Consider the following 20,861-nt stretch of genomic DNA (forward strand, 5'->3'; position numbering starts at 1 on the left):
TTGTCTCTGTTGAAACCAATTGATCCGTCTATGGGTAGTGGCTCGACGTGAGGCTCTGGTCTTCCACCAGAGGTCACAATGTCCTTCTTCTTTGTAGAGCTTCTCTGTTAGTGGAGTGTTTGTTGGAACTGATACTTCAGCTGCAGACTGTGAATGTTTCTGATCTCCTAGGTGAGGTTATCTTCTTTTCTAGTGTTGAGGTTGAGAGCTTCAGTTTCTCACCATTTCAACGTGTAGACTAACGTCTCACATCTTTTTGCATCAATGGTTGATTATTCAGGGTTCAGCTCCCAACCACTTTACATGCCATTAGTAACCCGGCAATGTACGGGTCTCACCATTTTCTGCCGGGTAGCCACCGATCCACGCTGTCTGGTCTTGTAGTTTTAACCATTCGTGACGTGGAGAAAAATGTTTTGGTCGGCAAGAGTCTCTCAGTAACGAAGGAGTTTCAGTATTCCAATACTGCAGGGCAAGGAAGAGAAAGTACATTCTCTCTAAATGTACGACCCAGTGTTAAGGTGTCAAGACCGGCACAGTCCCCACCCCCCTTCCCCTCTTCTGTGGAAGAGAGGGGGTCTGGCTATCTTAAAGCATTTGCCTAGCTGATGGGTCCTTTGATCCACTGTCAGGAGAGTCATGACACTCTCCTCCTCTCCCCCGCTCTCCCTTCGATTCCCTCTCATTGTCATTCTCTACTCTACCTCACAGTGTCACCTCACAACATAGCCTGCAGATGTACTGCTTTGTGTGACGACCTCAGTGAATCAGTACTTTCATCTCCTTTTTACTGTCAGTCTCTACCCTTGTCATGCTCTGTCATGCTCTGTATCTGCACTGTTGTCCTCGCTCCCTCCTCTCTCCCTCTCCCCCCCTCCCATTGCTCTCTCATTGTCATTCTACCTAACCTGACTCACAACCTTACCTCCATCTGTATATGTCTGTACTAGTGTGCTGGTTACAAAGATCATTGACGACCTCACTGAGCCAGTACCGACCTCTCCCTCTCTCTCCCTCTCTTTGTTATGCTCACAGTGTTACCTCAGTCACAAGATAGCAGCTGTACTGCTGTGTGACGACCTCCCTGTCAGTACCTTTATTTTGTTATTCTATACCCTACCTGTTATCCAACCAACATAGCATCTGCCTGCATATTTTAACACGCCTTGAAGCATTTTGAGCACCACATGTTGAAGAATCACCTATAGAATCTCTAAATGTCTACCCAGAATCTGAGCCTCAGCCTTATACTTTCCTATCCCATTTTATTGTAAGAGCATAGCAAGTGTATATCTATTCCACAGATTGATATATTCATTATATACATGTTAGATATAAAATCCAACATTTTGTCCCATTTTTGACCATTTCATGAGCATTTTAGAAGTAAATGTACTTCAATTGTTGTTAAGTTAACCCCCTAGAAGTGTATTGACATCAGACTGTTCCTCACAGCATCTACTTTCTCTGTCTTTGCCCTCTCTCCACCCTCATTTTCACCCTCCTCTCCTGTCCATCAGTCATAACCAGAACCAATTTCCTCATAAAATGGGATCTAAATGTATGACATTTGTGGTAAAGTTAACCCCCTGGCATTCTAGACTAGGAAGGCTACACCAAACTGTTTCTCATATATTGTCCTCCCTCCTCTTCTGTCCTGATCAGTCGCAACCATCGTCTTCATCTGGAGTTGGAGCGGCTGAGGAGCGACTTTGACCGTCTTAGGAGTCAGGAGCACCACAAGACAATGCAACTGGAGGAGCTGACGTAAGTCACACACACACACACACACCGTCTCAGGAGTCAGATGACCCTGCAACTGGAGGAGCTGACGTGAGTCTCTTTTAGACCATCTCAATTCACTCCATACACTTTTATAGGGGAGCCATATAGAGTTCTTCGGTTTGTCCCCATAGGCAAACCCTTTTTTGTGCTAGGTAGAACCATTTGGAGATGGTTGCGCCCTCTTGAAAAAACAATACCACCCAAAAAAAACAAACAATACCACCCAAAAGTGGTGGTATTGTTGTTCCATGTCAATTCCTCGGTGATGTGGATGCCTAGGAACTTAAAACTGCTGACTCTGTCTACTGCAGTGGATCAGGGCATGTTCCTTCCTCTGCTTCCTGAAGTCAACAATCAACTCCTGTGTTTTGCTGATGTTGAGGGAGAGGTTGATTTTCATGTACCACAATGCCATTTCTACCAATCCTTATAGGCTGACACTACACTCGTAGAAAAAAATGCCCAGAGGATAGAAATGACGAACGGCACAGCCAGGACAAATATAATTTGATTTGTCCCTTTTCTTCTTCTCCTACATATTCTGCTCTGTTTGAGCTCCTCTCACGCTCTCATTGGTGCGCTAACACTAAGTCATAGGTGCACTCTTAAAAAACAAATGTGCTAGCTAGAACCATAGTGTTCTTCGGTTTGTCCCCATAGGGAAACCCTTTTTGGTGCTGCGTAGAACCCTTTGCAGAGGGTTCTATCTAGAACCCTATATGTAAGGTTCTTCAAAGAACCCCTGTATATGGTTCTACCTAGAACACTCTAGGAACGGATCTTCCTAGAACCCTCTATGAAGGGTTCTACCAATAACCATTTTATCTTTGGAGGGTTCTTCCTAGAACGTGTATAATCCACCTTCCTTATTTGCCTTTAAAATGTAAATATTTACGGCAATACATTACATATATCATAAGACCTTTCTTTGAGGGCATAGTTAAACCCTAAAACAGTGGTGTTAGGAATCTCTTGGTTTACAGGCCACATCACGCCTGCAAGTCACATTATGCTGGCTTGCAAAGTGATGTGTAATTCCTATTGGAATCCAGCAAGAGTTAGGATAGCCGACAAGTGGAATTGTTAATCACACGCAACCTGCATTCAGAATGACTACTAGGGTAGGGAATATTAAATACTGACACTACCTCAATCATCTAAACTGGAACAACCATCTCAGTAACAGATACAACACATCCAATTGCTAACAGATTGGATTAGTTTAGAAAACGAACAGATTGGATTAGTTACCCTAAGGAAGGCCCTAAAAATTGTCAAAGACTCCAGCCACCCTAGTCAAAGATTGTTCTCTCCGCTACCGCATGGCAAGCAGTACCAGAGTGCCAAGCCTAGGTTCAAAAGACTTCTTAACAGCTTCTACCCCCAAGCCATAAGACTCCTGAACAGCTAATCAAATGGCTACCCAGACTATTTGCATTGCCCCCTCCCCCTGATTTTATGCTGCTGCTACTCTCTGTTTATTATCTATGCATAGTCACTTTAACTATACCTACTGTACATGTACATATTACCTCAATTACCTCGACTAACCGCTGCCCCCACACATTGATTCTGTACCGGTACCCTCTATATATACCCTCGCTATTGTTATTTTACTGCTGTTCTTTAATTATTTGTTACTTTAATTTTAAATGTTTTACTTATCTATTTTTTACTTAACACTTATTTTTCTTAAAACTGCATTGTTGGTTAAGGGCTTGTAAGTAAGCATTTCACTGTAAGGTCTACACCTGTTGTATCCGGCGCATGTGACAAATACAATTTGATTTGATTTAAGTTTAGAAAACTGTGTTTTATTTATCTTTGTGTATCATAAAATGAATCAACCAATAAAAACAAACAACTCAGAAAATCTCCTTGCAATAGATCATGCTGGGAAATATTATATTTGGTTCTATGTAGAAACCTTCTGGCCTTCCAAAGAATCCTTACTTCCTTTCAAATAACTTTATTCCAAAAACAGTTCTTAGGATGTTAAATGTTTTAGTTAGAACCCTTTGACTTACAAAGAAGCCTTGTCTTCCAAAATGAGTTATTCTAATCAAAATGGTTCTTGATATAACCCTATATCTCCACAAATAACCCTTTTGGAAACCTTTTTTCTAAAAGTGTAGGCTGACAGCAGCTATAACCAATCACACTTAACTCTGGTTATTAACATCAACACTGGGGTTACACCACTGAGTGTTAATTTAACTCTTTACAGAGTTAATTCACCTCTTGAATCAACACTAGGTAACACTGGCCAATTTTCTGTGTGCCAGACAAAACACTGTTGGTTCACGGTTCTTAGGATGAAGAAGGTTCAAGGTAGAACCGTTTGTCTTACAAAGAACCCTCATCTTCCAAAAAGGGTTCTTCAGATGAAAACGGTTGTTGATAGAACCCTATCCCTCCACAAATAACCCTTTTTCTAAGACTGTACCCCACAGCCTTAGCCCTAAAAGGCCTTTCACTTGAAGTAGGCAAGCCGGCTGCAGCACAGAGTGCAATTTACTTGAACTTTGAACGCAGCATCATTGATGCTAAAGCACCATGGTGCGCCCGCTTAGCCTGGCGCAGCCGGTTGGTTCACTCTGCACCTCTCAAGTGAAACACCCTTAACCCTTCAATATTTGCAGAGCTCCCAACACATTGCTTCCACCTTACAGATCAGTAAACATTGAAAGATTATGGCCAGGGGGGTAGGGAGCAAACTGAGGCCAGCTGTTTGTTTATTTACCATTATGAGTGACCACCAAGAACCCTTAATATTTAGCTGACTGAACATGCTCTGGGCCGCACGCACGCACGCACACACATACACACACACACACAATGACATGACATGCCATGCTATGACATGGGCTAAACACACTTTAAAAACACTGTGTGGTAGCAGCCATAACATAAACTCGTGTTCATTGACCTGCATTACGTATTGTCTATAAACACACACAAAAAATTACGCTACTAATGTATAGTGTTACTGAATGTAATTGATGTGTGTACAGTTGAAGTTGGAAGTTTACATACACTTAGGTTGGAGTCATTAAAAGTCTTTGTTCAACCACTCCACAAATTTCTTGTTAACAAACTATAGTTTTGGCAAGTCGGTTAGGACATTTACTTCGTGCATGACACAAGTTTTTCAGAGTTTTACATTTTTCTCGCAATTGTTTACAGACAGATTATTTCACTTATAATTCACTGTATCACAATTCCAGAGGGTCAGAAGTTTACATACACTAAGTTCACTGCCTTTAAACAGCTTGGAAAATTCCACAAAATGATGTCATGGCTTTAGAAGCTTCTGATAGGCTAATTGACATAATTGAGTCAATTAGAGGTGTACCTGTGGATGTATTTCAAGGCCTACCTTCAAACTCAGTGCCTCTATGCTTGACATCATGGGAAAATCAAAAGAAATCAGTGAAGACTTCAGAAAGAAAATTGTAGACCTCCACAAGTCTGGTTCATCCTTGGGAGCAATTTCCAAATGCCTGAAGGTTCCACGTTCATCTGTTCAAACAATAGTACGCAAGTATAAACACCATGGGACGACACAGCCGTCATACCGCTCAGGAAGGAGATGCATTCTGTCTCCTAGAGATGAACGTACTTTGATGCGAAAGGTGCAAATCAATACCAGAACAACAGCAAAGGACCTTGTGAAGATGCTGGAGGAAACAGGTACAAAAATATCTATATCGACAGTAAAACAAGTCCTATATCGACATAACCTGAAAGGCCGCTCAGCAAGGAAGAAGCCACTGCTCCGAAACCCCCATTAAAAAAGCCAGACTACGGTTTGCAACTACACATGGGGACAAAGATCGTACTTTTTGGAGAAATGTCCTCTGGTCTGATGAAACAAAAATATAACTATTTGGCCATAATGACCATCGTTATGTATGGCGGAAAAAGGGGGAGGCTTGCAAGCCGAAGAACACCATCCCAACCGTGAAGCACGGGAGTGGCAGCATCATGTGTGTGTGTGTGTGCTTTGCTGCAGGAGGGACTGGTGCACTTCACAAAATAGATGGCATCATGAGGTAGGAAAAGTATGTGGATATATTGAAGCAACATCTCAAGACATCAGTCAGGAAGTTAAAGCTTGGTCGCAAATGGGTCTTCCAAATGGACATTGACCCCAAGCACACTTCCAAAGTTGTGGCAAAATGGCTTAAGGACAACAAAGTCAAGGTTTGGAGTGGCCATCACAAAGCCCTGACCTCAATCCCATAGAAGATTTGTGGGCAAAACTGAAAAAACGTGTGCGAGCAAGGAGGCCTACAAACCTGACAAAGTTTTGTCAGGAGGAATGGGCAAAATTCACCCAACTTATTGTGGGAAGCTTGTGGAAGGCTACCCGGAACTTTTGACCCAAGTAAAAAAAATAAAGGCAATTCTACCAAATACTAATTGAGTGTACGTAAACTTCTGACCCACTGGCAATGTGATGAAAGAAATAAAAGCTGAAATAAATCATTCTCTCTACTATTATTCTGACATTTCACATTCTTAAAATAAAGTGGTGATCCTATCTGACCTAAGACAGGGAAGTTTTACAAGGATTAAATGTCAGGAATTGTGAAAAACTGAGTTTAAATGCATTTGGCTGAGGTGTATGTAAACTTCTGACTTCAACTGTATGTATTTGCTCTTTCCACATTTTGCCAGATTTCTTCATGAGCGCCACGAGCAGTCTAAGCAGGACCTTAAAGGACTGGAGGAGACTGTGGTGAGTATCTATCTCCCTCTCTTTCTCTCTCTCTCACTTTCTCTCTCTCTCTGACATTCAATTTAATCCACTGTAGGAGAATTTGATCACGATTCACTAATGCACCTCCTCTTTCTCCATCTTTCTTTCTCTCTCTTTGCCCACTCTTTGTGCAAACCTCTTGTTTTTCTCTCACCATATCTCCTCTCACTCTCCCTCTCTCTTTCTCCAACCCTCTGTGACTCTATTCCTCCTTCTTCCCCACTTTCCTTTTCTCTCTATTTCACTCTCTCTCTCTCTCTCCAACTCTCTCTCTCCCTCTCTCCAACTCTCTCTCTCTCTTTCTCCAACTCTCTCTTCCTGTCTTTTTCCTCTCTCTTTATTCCACAGGCTCGTGAACTCCAGACCCTGCACAACCTGCGGAAGCTTTTTGTTCAAGACCTCACAACTCGAGTCAAAAGGGTAAGTGAGTAAAGGACGAAGAGAAAGAGAGGGAGTAAGGGAGGGAGAGGAAGACTGAAGAAGATGAGTCAAGATCACTTTCTGAGTCAAAATGCAAGCCGAGATCTACCACTCTGCTTTTTTTTTTTTTAAACATGACTTAAAAAACGTCAGCTTATGTTATGCAATATTAACCAATTAAAAACAGTTCTGTAGCAATGAGGTTTGTGCAGTAGGCTATAGCCAATATACAGAGATAATGTATTGGGTCTATGCTTGAATTGCCTTGCTAATGTTGTTCTTCATAGACCATTTTTTTATATCATTTTTTTTATGTGTATGATCACACTGTATAATTTGTTGTTTAACACTGAACAAAAATATACAGTAAATGCAACAATTTCAAAGATTTTACTGAGTTACAGTTCATATAAGAATATGTCAATTGACATTAATTCATTAGGCCGTAATCAATGGATTTCTCATGACTGTGAATACAGATATGCATATGTTTGTCACAGTGCGTATGCATCTTAAAAAAAAAGTAGGGTTGTGGATCAGAAAACGAGTCAGTACCTGGTGTGACCACCATTTGCCTCATGCAGCGCGACACCTCTCCTTCGCATAGAGTTGATCAAGCTGTTGATTGTGGCCTGTGGAATGTTGTCCCACTCCTCTTCAATGTCTTTGCAAAGTTGCTGAATATTGGCGGAAACTGGAAAAACGCTGTTGTGCACGTCGATCTAGAGCATCCCAAACATGCTCAATGGGTGACATGTCTGGTGAGTATGCAGGCCATGGAGGAACTGGGACATTTTCAGCTTCCAGGAATTGTGTACAGACCCTTGCGACATGGGGCCGTGCATTATTAAGCTGAAACACGAGGTGATGGTGGCGGATGAATGGCACGACAATGGGCCTCAGGATCTCATCACGGTATCTCTGCATTCAAATTTCCATTGATAAAATGCAATTGTGTTCATTGTCCGTAGTTTATGCCTGCCCATAACATAACCCCACTGCCACCATAGGGCACTCTGTTCACAACGTTGACATCAGCAAACCACTCGCCCACACAACGCCATACACGTGGTCTGCGGTTGTGAGGCCGGTTGGACGCACTGCCAAATACTCTAAAACGACGTCGGAGGCGACTTATGGTAGAGAAATTAACATTAAATTATCTGGTAACAGCTCTGGTAGACGTTACTGCAGTCAGCATGCCAATTGCATGCCACCTCGAATCTTTAGACATCTGTGGCATTGTGTTGTGTGACAAAGATGCACATTTTAGAGTGGTCTTTTATTGCCCCCAGCACCCATGTGCACCTGTGTAATGATCATGCTGTTTAATCAGCTTCTTGATATGCCACTCCTGTCAGGTGGATGGATTATCTTGGAAAAGGAGAAACGCTCGCTAACAGGGATGTAAACAAATTTGTGCAGGACATTTTAGAGAAAAAAGCTTTTTGTGCGTATGGACATTTTCTGGGATCTTTTATGTCAGCCCATGAAAGACGAGACCAACACTTTACATGTTGCGTTTATATTTTTGTTCAATGTACTTGTGAGTCACAGCTATGTGACCATATTAAATATTACAATTTTTTTTACTGGACAGATGGCCTGCATCTGATGGTCAGTCTGAGGGGAGGGAGGGAGCAGTGTGAGGCTGCCTCACACTCTACTCACCTCACCGACCCTCCACTCTCCCTCCGCTAAGAAAAAGGGGACACAGTCTCCCATCTGATGGCGAAACTCAAGTCGCACTGCATTATTTTTGCCTCATGCCCCAATTCACGTTGTTACTCCTATGACCAGACAAAGTGAAATATTCCTCGATATTAAAAAAGACACAAACCATTAATAGTAGCAACACAAGCTTACCGGAAACACTTTGCTATACTCATTTATTGCAGCTTCAGAGCTTGTTGTGGCGTCAGTGGAAGTAGCGAGAATGCACATTTTATGGCTTATAAAGTGTTGAACAAAGACAGTGCTGAATAACAACTTAAACATGAACTTACTCATAAAAACAGCAGCTCTTTGCTGTATTCATTGAGTCTCTCTACTCATGGTTTTAAACGTTTTGAAATCTCTCTGTATCAACTTTGCTGTGCATTTGTAACTTCTTTTTACGGTCTATGGCTCGACTGTGCAGACACAGTGATCTGAGCTATCGGTGCACTTGATTTGCTCTCTGGACCTGCCGGGTAGACAGAGCTCTATCTTCAGACACTTGAAATGGTTAAAAATGGGAACACTTTGCCTTCCCGGCGCTAGGGCTGCTGAATCAAATGCACCTACCGCCAACAGCTCAAAATGAATTAAAAAAATAGGAATGCAAGGTTGACTACATCGTTGGGTTTTTTACATAAATGTTTGGTGACCCACTAGGAATGCCTAGGATCGATCGGCCGGTTGGTGACCATTAATCTAAATGATTTAATAGTTCATGATATCTAGTGTGATCTTAACCACATTCTCTCTTTATCTCCTCTCCCACTCTCCCACTCTGTTTCTTCCCACTGCAGCATTCAGAGATGGAGCCAGATGATAGCGGGGGATGTAGCCACCAGAAGCAGAAGATTTCCTTTCTTGAGAACAACCTGGACCAGCTTACAAAAGTTCACAAACAGGTAGGTGGATGAATGTGTTGAGTGTGTGAAGCAGAGAGGCCTGGACTCTTGACAAAGTCTCAGAGTAGGACTGCTGAAATGGTGATTAATTGAATAACATTATAATAAAAATATGATTATAATGAATAAGATGATATGAACAGGTGGACCTGATCCTAGATCAGCAGTTTTACTCTGATATGCAAAGATACATTGGCCCCCTGGTTTGTCTAAGGTTCATAATGAATTAGATTATAAGAACAGCAGAGACCTCCTTTCAGACTCTTTCTGAATACAGGCCCTGGCCCTAGTTGTAGCCTGCATAAAAATTCCAAAGCCCATTTCTATTCCATACACACACTCTTAGAAAAAAGTGTTCCAAACAGATTATTTGAGGAGGGATAGGGTTCTACCAAGAACTGTTCTGATCAGAAGAACCCTTTTTGGAAGACAAGGGTTCTTTGTAAGTCAAAGGGTTCTACCTAGAACCTTTAACATACCGTAAATTCCGGACTATAAGCCGCAACTTTTTTCCCAGGCTTTGAACCTCGCGGCTTAAACAATGACGCGGCTAATATATGGATTTTTCCCGCTTTCAAATAAAAAAATAAATAATAAATACATTCTATGACGTGCTCAGTTTTTTGGCGGCATGAAGCTTTCATTAGACCAATGAAATTGCCGAACGAGTTAAGGTCAAACAACTTTTTTGTTTACTGTTTAGATTAAATCGAGCGCTCTCAAACTTCCCATCATTCTGATTACAGTAGTCATTTTGTCACCCTCATCATGGCAAAGACACAGAGAAATGCATATGATGCAGCTTTCAAGTTGAAGGCGATTGATCTGGCTGTTGGAAAAGGAAATAGAGCTGCTGCACGGGAGCTTGGTCTGGAGCAATGACTTTCTTGGTAGGCTACTGTTTACTGCAATTTTTTTTTGTTACAAGCCGTGTTTCGTTGAAGCCTATTTATTTTTGTTACAAGCCGTGTTTCGTTAAAGCCTGTGTAAAGTTAATTTGTTTCAATGTACCGGTAGGCACCTGCGGCTTATAGACATGTGCGGCTTATTTATGTTCAAAATAATAAATTTTTTTAAATTCAGTGGGTGCGGCTTATATTCAGGCGCGCTCAATAGTCCGGAAATTACGGTAGATCCATGAATGACTTTTCTCCTGGTTTATCTGAGCTCAACAGTTTCTCATTAAGCTGTATGTCTGTATAGCAACATCAATTATTTTATTAGCAGCAAAGAAACGTTCCATTATTTCACAGTACTCCTCCCATTCCTGATTTTTAGGATCAAATGGTGGTAGCGAGCCTATGGTTGCCAAAGCCATCTCTTCTGATTCTCTCCCCCCTCACACAGTCAATAATTTGTCCTATGAAAGCTTCATGCCGGCAAAAAACTGAGCACGTCACAGAATGTGTTTTTTGTATTTATTTATTTTTATTTAAAAGCGGGAAAAATCTATATATTAGCCGCGTCATTGTTTAAGCCGCGAGGTTCAAAGCCTGGGAAAAAAGTAGCGGCTTATAGTCCGGAAATTACGGTAGTCGATCTATTAAAAGATCACTAAACCCCAAACCCAGTGAAATAGTGTAACGATTCAAGTTTGATTGACGCATGAAAAAACCTACGGAGTCAGTGGGGGAATGTGTGGCTGTGTTGAGAACTAGCACTGGACTGTAACTATGGGAATCATTATTGCAAATGCTACGCGATCGGCTGGTGTATGGGATTAATGATGACAAATACGCTTGATATCAGAGCCTAATCTCACGTTTGAGAATGCACTCAAACTGGCCCAGGCCATGGAGTACGCGAATAGAAATGCACTGGATTTTCAGACAAGGGGCGCCACTTCGTGCCATACAGTAAAAGGGAGCAGCTCTGAGCACACTGAATTTCAAAGAACGGAAAGCCGTGGGGCAGCAGCCAATATAGACTTATCGTTGCAAAGGGCCGCGTTTGACTGTAAATTAAAACATGAAAAGTGTGGGATAATAGGACACATTGCGAGGGTGTGCCGCAATAAGAAAAAGCCACGGGCTACAGAAAATGGACAGAAAACCGAATGCCTCACGATGCTCTTACTACCGCTCAAATCAAGTGATAAAGTGAAAGTGAGTGCGCAGACGCAGAGCAAGCATTCTCAATGTACAGTGTACAGGGGGCGAAATATGAAAAAGGTGAAGCCTTTCATTGTGGAAATTGTAGACACAGGATGTAGCGTCACACTGATGAACAGGTCCCAATTCAATGAGAAGTGGAAAAAAGTTGAAGTGCATAAAAGGAGAGACACCCCCATTAAACTCAACATACACAGGGGAGAAGATCACTGTGATTGGAGTTGCTGATGTTCAAGTGGAATATCAAGGACAAAATAAAAGTCTGCCTCACTTACTAGTGGAAGGTGCTGGCTCCAGTTTACTAGGGAGAGGGTGGCTGGAGGAAATACAATTGAACAGGATGAAATCAAACATGTCATCAAAGAGACATTGACACTGCCGCAGGTGCTTTCAAAGCATAAGTGTGTTTTCAAAGAAAAGATAGGGACATTAAAAGGGGTCCAAGCTACCATTCATGTTAATGCAGATGCTACTCCCAGATTCTATAGGCCAAGATCAGTTCCATATGCCATAAAGCCTAAAGTGGATGTGGAAATTGACAGACTCTTAGCAGAGGATATAATTATTCCTGTTAAGTTCTGAGTGGGCAGCACCAGTTGTTCCCATACTCAAACCAGATGGTTCCATCAGATTATGTGGTGACTAAAAGCTGACTGTAAATGTATAGAGTTTCATCTCTGGAGCAGTACCCCATACCCAAAGTGGAGTACTTGTTTTCAACATTAACCGGAGGGCAACAGTTCACAAAACTGGACATGAGTCATGTATATCATCAAGTGCTAATGTATGAAGCTTCACAGAAGTACCTGACCATAAACACCCACATAGGGATGTTTACCTAGAAACACTTACCTTTCAGGGTGTCTTCCGCACCAGCTATCTTCCAAAGAACCATGGAGGGAGTTCTGCAGGAGATAGCCATGGTAGCGGTTTACCTCAACTACATTTTGGTCACGGGAGTCACGAAGGAGGAGCATCTCAGAAACGTGGGTGAAGTTTTGAGGAGGATGGAGTAGGCCGGTCTCCGGCTGAAGAGGAGAAAGTGTACACTGTTAGCTGATGATGTGCAGCACCTGGGTCACAAGGTGGACTCCAAGGGGTTACACACTGTCAAAGCTAAAGTGAGGGCTGTCGTGGAAGCGCTAGCTCCAACAAGCATTACAGAGCTGAAAGCCTATCTAGGCTTACTGAACTATTATAGTTGCTTTCTCCCTAACCTCTCTACCCTCTTAGCTCCACTGCATCAACTGTTAAGGAAGGATGTGGCCTTGAAATGGTCAGAAAGAAGCGTTTGCAAAGTCAAAGGTGTTACTGCAATCAGCAGAAGTCCTTGGGCACTACTCAGCAGACAGAGACCTCATCTTATCGTGTGATGCCTAATCGTATGGTGTGGGGGCGGTGCTATGACACCGGATGGAGAAAGGTTTCTCTGCACCAATCAGTTTCATGTCAAGAACATTGTCGCCAGCGGAGAAAAAGTACTCCCAGCTGGACAAGGAAGGACTGGCTGTCATATTCGGAATACAGAGATTAGAGATTCCACAAGTACTTATACGGGAGCCTCTGATCTCTCCGTTCCATGATCAAAAGTCAGTACCACAAATGGTCTCTCCAAGAGTTCAATGTTGGGCTGTGTGGCTCAGGGCCAATGAGTACAGAATAATCTACAATCCAAATAGATACCATGGTAATGCTGATACTCTGAGTAGACTGCCCGATCCAGAAATCATCACTCAGGAAGGAGTAAATGACCAAGTCTTGATGATCGATGTGTTGGATGATGCACCGGTGAACACGGAACACATCAGGCAATGGACTTCAAAGGATGTGGCGTTATCACAAGTTTATGAATTTATCCTGAAAGGATGGCCTACAGTGACAGAGCCACAGATCATGCCTTACTAAGCTCATCGCTTGGCATTGAGTGTTCGAGATGAGTGTGTTCTGTGGGGTTCAAGAGGGGTTCAAGATCCCACCACAAGGGTGGGGTATGCTACTGAAGTTGTTGCACCAGTCGCATCCAGGTATGTCGGGAACGAAAGACCTAGCGAAGTCATACGTCTGGTGGCCAAAGGTGGGACAGGATGTGAATGTGAAGGTTAGCCTGTGTGCAGATTGTGAGAGTAACAGGAAGTCACCCCCCACCGCACCATTACATCCATGGGAATGGCCGGAAAAACCGACTACATGTGGACTACGCTGGACCCTTCCTAGGGAAAATGTTCCTTGTGCTGATTGATTCTCATTCAAAGTGGATGGATGTTTACCCCATGAACACGTCAACATCGCACTCTACGATGGAGAAGTTGAGACAAAGCTTCAGTGTCATGGGATTGCCTCAAATGTTGGTTAGTGACAATGCTACATGTTGTACAAGCACTGAATTCACAAGTTTCATGAAACAAAATGGAATTCAGCAAGTAACGTCGGCCCCTTTTCACCCGTCTTCAAACAGATTAGCAGAACGTGTGGTTCAGACTTTGAAGGAGGGGATGAGGAAGATGCAAGGGGACAGCATTGAAACAAAGGTGTCCAGATTTTTGTTTAGCTACAGGATCACTCAAGCTACAACTGGGTTGTCACCTGCAGAAATGCTGATGTCAAGGAGGTTAAGGTCAACCTTGGATCTCATCAGGCCAGAATTGAAAGTGAAAATACAACAAAAGCAATGGAATCAAAAACGGAATCATGACAACCGAGCCAAACTCAGAAGTTTCTCCCTTGGAGACGATGTCTACACAAGAAACGATGTGTTTGGTCCTAAATGGATTCCAGCTACAATTGAGGATTGCTCAGGACCAGTATCCTATACTGTGATCGCCGGAAGTGGACAAAGACTAAGGAGACGTGGGTCAGATCAGAGCTCGAATTACAGTTCCATCCGTGGACATGGATCAATGCTTAACCTGTTAGGGCTAGGGGGCAGTATTTACACGGCCGGATAAAAAACGTTTACGATTTAATCTGGTTACTACTCCTACCCAGTAACTAGAATATGCATATACTTATTAGATATGGATGGAAAACACTCTAAAGTTTCTAAAACTGTTTAAATGGTGTCTGTGAGTATAACAGAACTCATATGGCAGGCCAAAACCTGAGAAGATTCCATACAGGAAGTGCCCTGTCTGACAATTTATTGTCCTTCTGTAGCCTCTCTATCGAAAATACAGCATCTGTGCTGTAACGTGACATTTTCTAAGGCTTCCATTGGCTCTCAGAAGGCGCCAGAAAGTGGAACGAGAGGTCTGCAGTCTCTAGGCTAAGTACAGCTGCTCTGTTTGTTACTGGCCTGCCTGGGGACAGTGACACTGGAGATGCGCGGTCACGAGAAGTCGCCATGTATTTCTTTCAGCCTTTGAATGAATACAACGTCGCCCGGTTGGAATATTATCGCTATTTTACGAGAAAAATCGCATAAAAATTGATTTTAAACAGCGTTTGACATGCTTTGAAGTACGGTAATGGAATATTTAGATTTTTTTTGTCACGAAATGCGCTCGCGCGTCACCCTTCGGATTGTGACCTGAATGCACAAACAACACGGAGCTATTTCAATATAACTATGCATTATTTGGAACCAAAACAACATTTGTTGTTGAAGTCCTGGGAGTGCATTCTGACGAAGAACAGCAAAGGTAATCCAATTTTTCTTATAGTAAATCTGAGTTTGGTGAGGGCCAAACTTGGTGGGTGTCAAATTAGCTAGCCTTGATGGCCGGGCTATGTACTCAGAATATTGCAAAATGTGCTTTCGCCGAAAAACTATTTTAAAATCTGACACCGCGATTGCATAAAGGAGTTCTGTATCTATAATTCTTAAAATAATTGTTATGTATTTTGTGAACGTTATTCATGAGTAATTTAGTAAATTCACCGGAAGTTTTCGGTGGGTATGCTAGTTCTGAACATCACATGCTAATGTAAAAAGCTGTTTTTTTTATATAAATATTAACTTGATTGAACAAAACATGCATGTATTGTATAACATAATGTCCTAGGAGTGTCATCTGATGAAGATCATCAAAGGTTAGTGCTGCATTTAGCTGTGGTTTTGGTTTTTGTGACATATATGCTTGCTTTGAAAATGGCTGTGTGATTATTTTTAGCAGGGTACTCTCCTGACATAATCTAATGTTTTGCTTTCGCTGTAAAGCCTTTTTGAAATCGGACAATGTGGTTAGATTAACGAGAGTCTTATCTTTCAAATGGTGTAAAATAGCCCTATGTGTCACAGGTGTAGCCGTGTTGAATCGACCAAAACACAGCCGGGATGTGAATACTCATCTTTATATTTATTTTGAATAAAGCATACACGGGAAAAGAATAAACAAGAACGACTAGTGACAGTTTCACAGGCTATACTTTCACTAGCAGTGCGAAATACAACAACCCACAAACCCCAGGTGAAAAACACACTCCTAATATATGACTCCCAATCAGGAACAACGATAACCAGCTGTCCCTGATCGGGAGCCACACAGACCAACATAGAAACATATGCAACCCAGAACAAACAACTCAGAACAAACATACACAGACATCTTCTGCCACGTCCTGACCAAAATACTACACAACTACACCCTCTGCTGGTCAGGACGTGACACTATGTTTGAGAACTTTGAATTATGACATTTTGTGGTTTTAAATTTGGCGCTCTGATTTGTCACTGGCTGTTGAATAGTGTGGGACGATTTCGTCCCACGTACCCTAGAGAACAGTAGGCCGCATTAAATCTGCATTGGAAAGGGAAGATGACACCAGTGTGACTTTTGACAATGCGCATCACAGTCCACAAAATGTTTTTAGGTATACAGTTGAGGGATGGGGCTGTGGAAATTTCACCCCTCTCCAATTAATGAATGTCAATACTTCATTTTATAATCCACTGACAGAGAAGTTTCTCAAACATTTCAAAATGTATTTTTCTATATTTTCAATAAACCACTAATTCAAGCTGAACTGGAAGAAGTGGCTGCAACTATGGTCCTGTTGTGTCTACAACCGTCTCCAGAATCCCAGTGAAGAATCTGGTATCCGACCACAAGGTCCTACAAAGGGTAGTGCGTGCGGCCCAGTACACCACTGGGGTCGAACTTCCTGCCATCTAGGACCTCTATACAAGGTGGTTTCAGAGGAAGGCCCTAAAAATTGTCAGACTATAGCCATCCAAGTCATAGACTGTTCTCTCTGCTACTGCACGGCAAACGGTACCGGAGCACTAAGTCTCGGTACTGGTACCCGTGTGTGTATATAGCCAAGTTATCATTGCTCATTGTGTATTCATTCCTCGTGTTTTCTGTTATTATTTTTGTTTGTTTTATGTACTCTACATTGTTGGGAAGGGCCTGTATATAAGCATTTCAATGTTCGTTTACATCTGTTGTTTACAAAGCATGTGACAATTAACATTTTATTTTGATTTTATGATCATATGAAATTGTATTTCGAGCCTACCCATATGTAACATAATACACTACATATACATAAGTATGTGGACACCCATTTCAAATTAGTGCATTCGGCTATTTCAGCCACATCCATTGCTGACAGGTGTATAAAATTGCCACACAGCCATGCAATCTCCATAGACAAACATTGACAGTAGAATGGCCTTACTGAAGAGCTCAGTGACTTTCAACATGGCACCATCATAGGATGCCACCTTTCATTTGCTCAGCCGCGAAGTGGTAGGCCACACAAGCTCACAGAATGGGACCTTCGTCTGTCCTCAGTTGCAACACTCATTATTGAGTTCCAAACTGCCTCTGGAAGAACTGTTCATCGAGAGGTTCATGAAATGGGTTTCTATGGCCGAGCAGCCGCACACAAGCCTAAGTTCACCATGCGCTATGCCAAGCGTTGGCTAGAGTGGTGTGAAACTCGCCGCCAATGAACTCTGGAGCAGTGGAAACGCATTCTCTGAATCCAGTGGCATTCAGTGCCGTTTAAGATGAGGGAGGACCCTTTTATTTTCATGAGCATGGACTTATTTCTATAACAGCATATTGGATGACTCTCATTCCTATTCCATTCACCCAGTTCAATGTAACATCGATAGGTTTAGGCTACTACATGATACTCGAATATTCCCTATACCCATCATAAGGTTGCTACAACCTGCCTATGAATGAAAGTTTACAATGTAGGTGCACACAGATCGAGAGACAAATTTGAGGTGACAGACAGTGACATTCAATACCGCTTGCCTGCGTCTAGCCGATATAGGGTGTAATCATTTGTCCAACCGTTGCAAACGAAAGCTTCTATTGGACAAATTCAGGTATGTTTAACCCCGTTTTGTTCCGTTTGCTTCCGTTTTAGGAAAAGTTTTTCAACAGAATTGGCAGAATGAATACACCCCGATCACGCGTAAACTGAGTTCACTCTCATAACAGCCACGTTGTATTCCTTCTCTTCCCTTCGGACGTCAATGTACCACACATCGGCTGTATGTGACCAGGCGAAAAAACCTTTCCAAGCCAAACCTCTACAAACAGCCTACATCGTTGTCACCATATTAGCTACAGTAACGGCATAGTCAGCATGGCTAATATAACTAACGCGTTTGTAAACCTGCTACAATCATGCAGTAACGTTAGTGTACAGTCAATAAACAATTACACCTGCAGGCCCCGGTGGCAATACATTTGTAATACCAAAAGCTTACCTTGACTTGAAAGAGTTCCAGTGTTGTTTTGGAAAGTCATAGCCAGCTAGCTAACATAGCATCCCTCTGTTTGAGCATGGTGTTTCAGTAGGCTAAACAAGCTAGCTGCATTTGCTAGCTAAGTATGTGAAACTGAAAGTGAACAAAAATGATCTCTTGCTCTTTCTCTCTTGCTTCTCCTTCATTTTGGAAGAAATTAATTTATTAAAACTGTTCAACTATTATATTTCTCTCTCTTTGAGTCAACTACTCACCACATTTTATACACTTCAGTGCTACCTAGCTGTAGTTTATGCTTTCAGTACTAGATTAATTCTCTAATCCTTTGATTGGGTGGACATGTCAGTACATGCTGCAAGAGCTCCTAGAGGTTGGAGGACATCCTCCAGAAGTTGTCATAATTACTATGTAAGTCTGTGGAAGGGGGTGAGAACCATGAGCCTCCTAGGTTTTGTGTTGAAGTCAATGTACAAGGAGGACGGAAGCTAGCTGTCCTCCGGCTACACCATGGTGCTACCCTACAGAGTGCTGTTAAGGCTACTGTAGACCTTTACAAAATAGTGCGTTTTAATCAGTTATTTGATGACGTGATTATATTTATTATAGTTTTATCTTAACTTTTTAAATGTTTTACAATTTTATTTGTATGAAATTCACTGAGGAGGATGGTCCTCCGCTTCCGCCTCTAAGGAGCCTCCACTGGATGAATCACACTTCACCATCTGGCAGTCCAGATGTTTTTCATGGTTCAGGCAAGGCCGCTTAGTTCCAGTGAAGGGAAATATTAATGCTACAGCAGACAATGACATTCTAGACGATTCTATGCTTTCAACTTTGTAGCAACAGTTCAGGTAAGGCCTGCACAGACCTCAACCCCATCAAACACCTTTGAGGATGAATTGGAACGCCGACTGCACGACAGGTCTAATCGCTTCCAGCAGCATCTGGTCTCACATTCAGGGACAGACCAGAACCATCCCTGCTTGGCTTCAGAAGCAAGCCAGCAGTGGGATGCAGGGTGGTATACTGCTGGCTAGGTCGGGCACTGATGTTGGGCGATTAGGTCTGGCTCGCAGTCAGTATTCCAATTCCAATTCAGTATTCCAATTCATCCCAAAGGTGTTCGATGGGGTTGAGGTCAGGGCTCTGTGCAGGCCAGTCAAGTTCTTCCACACAGATCTCGACACAAAGTTGCCACAAAGTTGGAAGCACATAATGGTGTAGAATGTCATTGTCTGAGGTAGCGTTAAGATTTCCCTTCACTGGAACTAAGGATCCTAAACCATGAAAAACAGCCCTAGACCATTATTTCTCCTCCACCAAACCTTCAGTTGGCACTATGCATTGTGGCAGGTAGCGTTCTCCTGGCATCTGCCAAACTCAGATTTGTCCGTCGGACTGCCAGATGGTAAAGTGTGATTTATCACTCCAGAGAACGCGTCTCCAGTGCTCCAGAATCCAATGCCGGCAAGCTTTACACCACTCCAGCTGACGCTTGGCATTGTGCAGGGTGATCTTAGGTTTGTGTGCGGCTGCTCGGCCATGGAAACCCATTTCATATAGCTCCCGACGAACATTTGTGCTTACGTTGCTTCCAGAGGCAGTTTGGAACTCAGTGGTGAGTGTTGCAACCGAGGACAGACAATTTTTACACGCTTCGTGCTACGGCACTCAGCGGTCCCGTTCTGTGAGCTTCTGTTGCCTACCACTTCGCAGCTGTCGTTGTTGCTCCTAGACTTTTCCACTTCACAATAACAGCACTTACAGTTGACCGAGGCAGCTCTAGCAGGGAAGAAATTTGAAGAACTGACTTGTTGGAAAGGTGGCATCCTATTATGGTGCCACGTTGAGCCACTAAGCTCTTCAGGAAGGCCATTCTAGTGCCAATGTTTGTCTATGAAGTTGCATGGCAGTGTGCCCAACCTTATACACCTGTCAGCAATGGATGTGACTGAAATAGCCAAATCCACTAATTTGAAGGGGTATCCACATACGTTTGTATATATAGTGTCTATTCCTATAGCGAATATTAGATACATTGTTGTCCTCAGGCTATTTTTATCACTCTCATGACTATTGCCTCCCCATCTCTCTCTCTATTGTTTTTCTCTCCAGTTGGTACGTGATAATGCAGACCTGCGTTGTGAGCTTCCTAAGCTGGAGAAGCGTCTTCGGTCTACGGCTGAGAGAGTGCGGGCGTTGGAGGGTGCACTGAAAGAGGCTAAGGAGGGGGCCATGAAGGACCGAAGACGCTATCAACAGGAAGTGGAGAGTATCAAAGACGTTATGAGGGCCAAGAACCCCCTCCGTAGGTCACATGCTGCCCAGATAGGTAATGATACACGCACACACACGCACAGGCATAAACATAAATGCATGAACACCACCCAGGTAGGTAACACACAGGTCTCTCACACACCCAAACACACTCAGCTCAGATAGCTAACACACGCACAATGATAGTAATAATGATGTTTCTTTGTTGTTGTTTT

The 20,861-nt window shown here is 42.7% G+C and overlaps 1 protein-coding gene across 2 annotated transcripts in view; it reads left to right on the forward strand.

The window, feature by feature from the left end:
- LOC115151079 (kinesin heavy chain) overlaps window positions 1-20,861 on the forward strand; it is a 140,566-nt gene that overhangs the window by 113,375 nt on the left and 6,330 nt on the right. For both annotated transcript variants that reach the window (XM_029695041.1, XM_029695042.1), the window contains 5 exons: window positions 1,666-1,767; window positions 6,469-6,529; window positions 6,899-6,970; window positions 9,484-9,588; window positions 20,485-20,701. In XM_029695041.1, coding sequence (XP_029550901.1) covers window positions 1,666-1,767; window positions 6,469-6,529; window positions 6,899-6,970; window positions 9,484-9,588; window positions 20,485-20,701 — 557 coding nt within the window. The remainder of the gene's footprint in view (window positions 1-1,665; window positions 1,768-6,468; window positions 6,530-6,898; window positions 6,971-9,483; window positions 9,589-20,484; window positions 20,702-20,861) is intronic.

The sequence above is a fragment of the Salmo trutta genome, chromosome 16 (assembly GCF_901001165.1).
Source record: "Salmo trutta chromosome 16, fSalTru1.1, whole genome shotgun sequence".
NCBI classification, from domain to species: domain Eukaryota; kingdom Metazoa; phylum Chordata; class Actinopteri; order Salmoniformes; family Salmonidae; genus Salmo; species Salmo trutta.